We start from the raw sequence: 7,320 nt of genomic DNA on the forward strand, positions 1-7,320 counted from the left end.
ACCAGTCAGATTCCTACCAATGCTCTAGCCCCCGTCCATTCCCATTCACCTCGCGCTGCCCGTCCCTTAGCCCAGGGCGACCTGTAGGGCCAGCAGAGAGCTGAGACATAAGGCCCAGATCCTTGGCTGGTACAAACCAGCCTGCCCCCATTGAAGGCGTGGAGTGAACCTGTCTTGTGCCAGCTGTGGGAGGATCTGGCCTGTAGCCATGTTGCTAATCAAGGGTGGGTGTAGCTCGCACCACGCGTGAAAGCATCGAGCGTTGCTGTGCGGTACAGGAGCGTCCACATGCAATCGCCAGCGTGTCCCGGCTCTGCTCAGCCTGCAGTCGGTAGGAGATTTTTTTTTTTTTTTTAAGTCAAAACATTTTTATTTTTTGCTTGGTATGTAAAACTGATTCCCTCATGAAGTAGAAGTTATTGCAACTAGCACACAGTTCATTTGGAGAGGTCGATGGTAAGAGGTTTGACAACAGTAGCGATTTACACAGTTAACTTGGCACATGGTTAAGGCTAAGCTTTTGTACAGACTTCAAACCAAGGCACTCCTTGAGTCACATTCTCTCCCCACAGAGCAGCTGTGAAAAGGTGTTAGAAGATCACTGAAAGAGACCAAGATAGTTCACCAAATTACAAAAATGAACAGACTTTCTGGGGTCTGAATGGATTTGTACTTGAAGACACTCCTGTCAGTAGGGGATCATGTTGTGCATTCTGCAGACAGAACTGCTTCAAGTCTGCTGCGGCTTGAGAAACCTTCACGCGGCTCACGCTGGCCTCCAGGCGCAGCTGCTGCACCACCTTCTTCATGGCCGCCACGCTGGAGGAGCCCAACACGGCGCGCGAGGAGCGGCGGGGCTCGGGCGGCAGAGCCAGGCGCTGCTCGGAACTTTAGCACAAAGTTTCCGGCGCTTCCCAAACTGCCCCCGGCGCCTGCGCAACCGCCACCCTGACTCGAGTCCGGCTGCCCGGGGGGGAGAACAGCCACCGCCTGGTCCTGCGGGCCACCCCCCTCCTCTCCCTACCGCCTGACTGAGTCCTGCCTGCTCGGGGCCAGGCCGGACTCTCACTCACCCTGGCCCCGCGCTCCCCCTGCGTCTCCCGGGCCTCCCTCCAGCGCTTGCGGAGGAGGGGTGTTTGTTTGTTTGTTTTTGCCCCGCCCCCACGTCCCGATATTTGACCTGGGTGATCTGGTCACCCTACCTAATATCCAACCTAGACCTCCCCCACTGCAACTTGAGACCATTGCTCCTTGTTCTGTCATCTGCTACCACTGAGAACAGCCGAGCTCCATCCTTGTTGGAACCCCCCTTCAGGTAGTTGAAGGCTGCTATCAAATCCCCCCTCACTTTTCTCTTCTGCAGACTAAATAAGCCCAGTTCCCTCAGCCTCTCCTCGTAAGTCATGTGCCCCAGCCCCCTGACCATTTTTGTTGCCTTCCGCTGGACTCTCTCCAATTTGTCCACATCCCTTCTGTAGTGGGGGGCCCAAAACTGGATGCAATACTCCAGATGTGGCCTCACCAGTGCCGAATAGAAGCAGTTATCTTATCATAGAAGGCAATTAGGTTGGTCAGGCGTGACTTGCCCTTGGTGAATCCATGTTGACTGTTCCTGATCACCTTCCTCTCCTCCAAGTGCTTCAAAATGGTTTCCTTGAGGATCTGCTCCATGATTTTTCCAGGGAGAGAGGCAAGGCTGACCGGTGTGTAGCTGTCCGGATTCTCTTTCTTCCCTTTTTCAAAGATGAGCACTATATTTGCCTTTTTCCAATCATCCGGGACCTCCCCCGATCGCCATGAGTTTTCAAAGATAATGGCCAAAGGCTCTGCAATCACATCAGCCAACTCCCTCAGCACCCTCAGATGCATTAGATCCGCCACCATGGACTTGTGTATGTCCAGCTTTTCTAAATAGTCCTTAACCTGTTCTTTCTCCACAGAGGGCTGGTCACCTCCTCCCCATACTGTGCTGCCCAGTGCAGCAGTCTGGGAGCTGACCTTGTCTGTGAAGACCGAGGCAAAAAAGCATTGAGAACTTCAGCTTTTTCCACATCATCTGTCACTAGGTTGCCTCCCCCATTCAGTAAGGGTCCCACACTTTCCCTGATCTTCTTCTTGTTGCTAACATACCTGTAGAAACCCTTCTTGTTACCTTTCACATCCCTTGCTAGCTGCAACTCCAATTGTGCTTTGGCCTTCTTGATTACACCCCCTGCATGCTTGAGCAATATTTTTTATACTCCTCCCTAGTCATCTGTGCAAGTTTCCACTTCTTGTAAGCTTCCTTTTTGTGTTTAAGCTCACCGAAGATTTCTCTGTTAAACCAAGCTGGTCGCCTGCCATATTTGCTATTCTTTCTGTACATTGTGATGGTTTGTTCCTGCACCCTCAATAAGGATTCTTTAAAATACAGGCAGCTCTCCTGGACTCCTTTCCCCCTCATATTAGCTTCCCAGGGGATCCTGCCCATCAGTTCCCTGAGGGAGTCAAAGTCTGCTTTTCTGAAGTCCAGGGTCCGTATTCTGCTGCTCTCCTTTCTTCCTTTTGTGAGGATCCTGAACTCAGCCATCTCATGGTCACTGCTGCCCAGGTTGCCACCCACTCCTACTTCCCCTACTAATTCTTCCCTGTTTGTGAGCAGCAGGTCAAGAGGAGCATGGCCCTTAGTTGGTTCCTCCAGCCTTGCACCAGGAAGTTGTCCCCAACACTCTCCAAAAACTTCCTGGATTGTCTGTGCACCGCTGTATTGCTCTCCCAGCAGATGCAGGGTGATTGAAGTATCCTATGAGAACCAGGGCCTGTGATCTGGAAACTTCTGTTAGTTGTCCGAAGAGAGTCTTGTCTGCCTCATCCTCCTTGTCTGGTGGTCTATAGCAGATGCCCACCACGACATGACCCTTGTTACTCTTGCCTCTAGACTTAACCCAAAGACTTTCAACAGGCTTTTCTCCAGTTTCATACTGGAGCTCTGAGCAATCATACTGCTCCCTTACTTCCAGTACAACTCCCCCACCTTTCCTGCCCTGCCTGTCCTTCCTGAACAGTTTATACCCATCCATGACAGTACTCCAGTCATGTGAGTTACCCCACCAAGTCTCTGTTATTCCAATCATATCATAGTTCCTTGACTGTGCCAGGACCAATTCTTCCTGCTTGTTTCCCAGGCTTCTTGCATTTGTATACAAGCACCTAAGATAACTAGCCGATCGCTCTACTTTCTCAGTATGAATCTGGAGATCTCCTCTGTTGCACCCTCCTCCTTGTGTTTCCTCCTGGTATCCCACTTCCCCACTTGCCTCAGGGCTGAGGTCTCCATCCCCCGGTGAACCTAGTTTAAAGTCCTCCTCGCTAGGTTAGCAAGCCTGACTGCGAAGATGCTCTTCTCTCTCTTAGTTAGGTAGATTCCATCTCTTCCTAGCAATCCTTCTTCGTGGAACAACATCCCGTGGTCGAAGAATCCAAAGCCCTCTCTCTGACATCACCTACGTAACCACGCATTTATCTCCACAATTCGATGGTCCCTACCTGGGCTTTTTCCTTCAACAGGGAGGATGGATGAGAACACGACTTGCACCTCAAACTCCTTTATCCTTCCTAGAGCCTCCTAGTCTGCACTGACCCGCTCAAGGTCATTCTTGGCAGAAGGTCATTCTTGGCAGAAGGTCATTCATTGGTGCCTACATGGAGAAGTAGGAAGGGGTAGCGATCCGAGGGCTTGATCAGTCTTGACAGATATTCCGTCACATCCTGAATTCTAGATCCAGGCAAGCAGCACACTTCTCGAGTTTCCTGGTCTGGATGGCAGCTGGATGACTCCGTCCCCCTTAGAAGGGAGTCCCCAACCACCACCACCCGTCTCCTCCTCTTGGGAGTGGTGGTCGTGGGACCCCCATCTCTAGGGCAATGTATTCCATGCCTTCCGGTCGATGGGGTCTCCTTCTGATCCCTTCCCTCAGATGACTCTTCCAAACCATTGTCCGCCATAGTACCTGTGCAGAGACCCTGAAAACGGTTTCTTACCTCAATCTGCATTGGGGGTACATGGGTTCTCCTCTTTCTTCTTCTGGAGGTCAGATGCTGCCAATTTTCTTCCCCATTCTGCACTCCCCTCTCTGATTCTTCAGCATGCTGTGCCTGCAGTATCAAACGCTGACTTCTATCCAGAAAATCTTCATTTTCTCTGATGCAACACAGGGTTGATAGTTGGGTCTCTCGTCCTTTAACCTTCTCTTCCAATATGGAGACCAGTTTGCACTTCATACTTTCTCTTCTGGGAGAAAGACAAACGTGCCACAACCTGTGCAGGGCACAACAGCTGATCGCTCACTATCCATGTCTTCCTTCTAAGAGCCTCTTCAGATGTTGTACTTACTGCTCACAGAAGCCTGAAAGGCAAAAACTCAGGGGGACCTTCCCCCAGGCAAACTCCCTTTGTTTGCTTCTCTTCTGTTCGCCCTGTAAAAATGATAAACAAAATAAATAGTATTTTTCAATTTGCCTCATACAAGTGTAATCCTTCTGCCCATCTAAGTTGGCAGCAACAAGGGCCGGGTTCTGTATCTCGGGGTTCCGTTTCAATAACGCAATGCAAAACCGGCTCGAGCCCCCACCCAGTGACCTGGGACAATTACATACCACCCCCTGGGCGCCTCTAAGAGGCAATACTTCCCCTCTCGCAAGCACGGAGTCTGAGTGTAGCAGAAAATGTTTAATAACATGCGGTAAACGACATCAGCATTAAATTGGAAAAACACCACAAACAGGATTCATAACACAAACCATGAGCAAAAAAACCCACCCCAGCAAATTGGGCTGTGTCCTTTCCCTTTTCTTGAGTCCAGCAACCCAAAAATCACCCAAAGTCTCTTGGGTCCAGCAACCACCCAAAGTCCCAAAAGTCCAACAAACCCCAAAGTCTCTGTCCCTGGTCAGTGCAGCCCCAGAGCAAAGTGTGTGGGGGGGGGGGAACGCAGGGTGTGAAGGGGCACCTTATGTGATCCGAGGCTGGCCGGCCAGCCATCTTTCCATGGGGTTCCACCACAGCCTTCACCACAAGCCAGTCCACTTCCTGCCGTCCCACGAACTGCTCCGCTCTACGAGCTGCTCCGCTCACCGACCTGTGAGCCGCTCCAGCCGTCCCCCCAAACAGCTCCACTTGCCGTTCCTTGGGCTGCTCCAACCAGCTCCGCAAGGCTCCACACCACTCCTCCAGTCATCCCCACAAATTGCTCCACCAGCTGCTGAGCAATATAGCTTCAGGCTCCCCCACTAGTCAACACAGCCTCAGTGATCTCAGCTCTTAATAACTTTAGGTCTTTTGTGATTTCAGCTCATAGTAGGGGAGCCCCAGTGCTGGTGCACCATTGGCCCAAAGTGAATTCAGCTCAGCAGCCTGTAAGTAGACTCCTAATAGAATCAAAGTTAGCTCTAACATCCAACAGTGGAAAGAGAAGAAGATGCAATTGGCACATCAGGCCCTAAGAGGGCACCCATACCATTAGATACAAATACCTATCCCCGTATTCTCTCCATTCACTGGGTTTTGTAACCCATGCCCCTTGTCAAGCAAGTGCTACTTAGGTAATGGTGAAGGACTCACTCAATCCTTCTGTCATACAACAGTTCCACTGGCCTTGATTCACAGAATCAGGGTAACAAAACTTTATTCTTCCTGCCCCAATAACAGAGAAACTGGGGATCCCGCAGCAGCCAAAGTAACCACTTTGAGTTGCTGTTGTTTTATGCCAGGCGAGTGGGTGTGCCTATGCAAACAAGATAAGCCCCTGGAGTTCTTTTCCACACTCGCCATAATTCACCACCAGATGTCAGGGTAGAGCTCATCCTGACTCTGCTTACACAAGTACCCTAGGGCAATCTCTCTGTCATGAAAGTGCAACTTACAAATGTCGATTTTTTTTCTTACATAACCGCGTTACATAACCCTACAAGGAACTATGCCCCTCCCTCACCCCACATCACTCCTACCCCTGCCCCTCCTCCACCCAGCAAGGAACTAGGCCCCTCCCATGCGCCACATCACTCTCGCCTCCAAACCCCACACCGGCCTCATCTACAGCTCCAGGGGCTTGTCACCCCACTGCCCTTCCCCAGGGCTGGTGCTGCAGGGACAGGGGAGTGCAGGCAGAACTGAAGGAACAGACTGGCCCATTGCTCCCAGGGGTGGGGGGGAGGCTGGGAAGGAATGGGGGTCAGACTGGCCCATTGCTCACAGGGGTGGGGGGGGAAGGAATGGGGGTCACACTGACCCATTGCTCCCAGGAGGAAGCAGACTGTCAGGAAGGGGAGATGTAAGAGGCATAGTCACTCTGAGGAGCTGGCTCCCAAACTCCTCTGGCTCCTGGAAGGGGGGGTGGGGCAGGGGGTTGGGATGCTCTACCTGCCTCCTGCATCAGCTCTGATTGACAGCTGTTCTTCAGGAGGAGGCGGGGCAGTGGGGGCTGGGAGGGTGTCCCGGGCAGGGCTGTACATTCTGTCATGGCCCAAGGGACAGAGCCGGCCAGGGGGATGATGTCATGGCAGCTGGAGCAGAGCCTGCTGTGCTGATGATGTCATCATGAGAGTTGGCTGCCCTGCCTCTCCCCTGATGCAAGGACCCTCCAGGCTCCTCCCCTCGGCCAGCACCCCATGCCCAGGAGCCTCACCTCTGCAGGCAGGGGGAGAGATGCTGTGGGGTGCCCTGTCCTGGTGGGGGCTTGCTATCCCTTCCAGGCCCTGCCGGCGGGCCAGGGCCAGTACCTGATGTCTGGAGAGAGCAGGGCGCCACGGCTGGTAGGCAGCCCCATGGGAGGGGCAGGGTGTTCCTGGTGCCACTCACCATCCATAGGCCCCAGGGGCTGAATGCGCAAGCCCACGGGGGGAGCACAGCGTCTCAGGAGCCCCCCACGGACAGAGTTCCCCAGACGGTGAGCTCAGCCCTGGGCCCATGGATGGGCTCTCATCCTGCTGCACACCCTGGAGGGTCGATGAGCTCGCAAGGGTGACCCCACTAGCAGGCGTGGCAGCGAGAGGAGAATCGAGCCTGAGTCTCCGTTCTGCCCAAGCTGTGCTCAGTGCAGGGCTGGCAGGTGGCCCAAGGTGGCTTTCACATGCCTTCGTGTGGCTGTGATTGCACTGGCTGCTGGCATGATTAGAGCGGCCTCAGGGCTGCTGTAACCTATGCTCACCTCAGGGGCGTGGCAGCATCTGGAACAGCAAGAGCACCGCAAGCTCTGGCCACACCCGTCCTCTCCCGAGATAGTGGGCCGGGAAGGGGTCAGGCTAAGGCCATCCTGCCTGTGCTCCGCCTCCTGAGGAAACCCC

The 7,320-nt window shown here is 53.3% G+C and overlaps 1 protein-coding gene across 1 annotated transcript; it reads right to left on the reverse strand.

Annotated features, from left to right (window-relative positions):
* Positions 1–339: 339 nt before the first annotated feature.
* Positions 340–831, reverse strand: LOC117884930 (guanine nucleotide-binding protein G(I)/G(S)/G(O) subunit gamma-5; the record flags this gene model as incomplete). Its single annotated transcript, XM_034785978.1, is given in 1 exon segment — positions 340–831. A coding segment is annotated over 1 exon segment (202 nt), but the record flags the coding sequence as incomplete, so codon positions are not given.
* Positions 832–7,320: the final 6,489 nt, after the last annotated feature.

Source organism: Trachemys scripta, chromosome 11 (assembly GCF_013100865.1).
Source record: "Trachemys scripta elegans isolate TJP31775 chromosome 11, CAS_Tse_1.0, whole genome shotgun sequence".
NCBI lineage: Eukaryota > Metazoa > Chordata > Testudines > Emydidae > Trachemys > Trachemys scripta.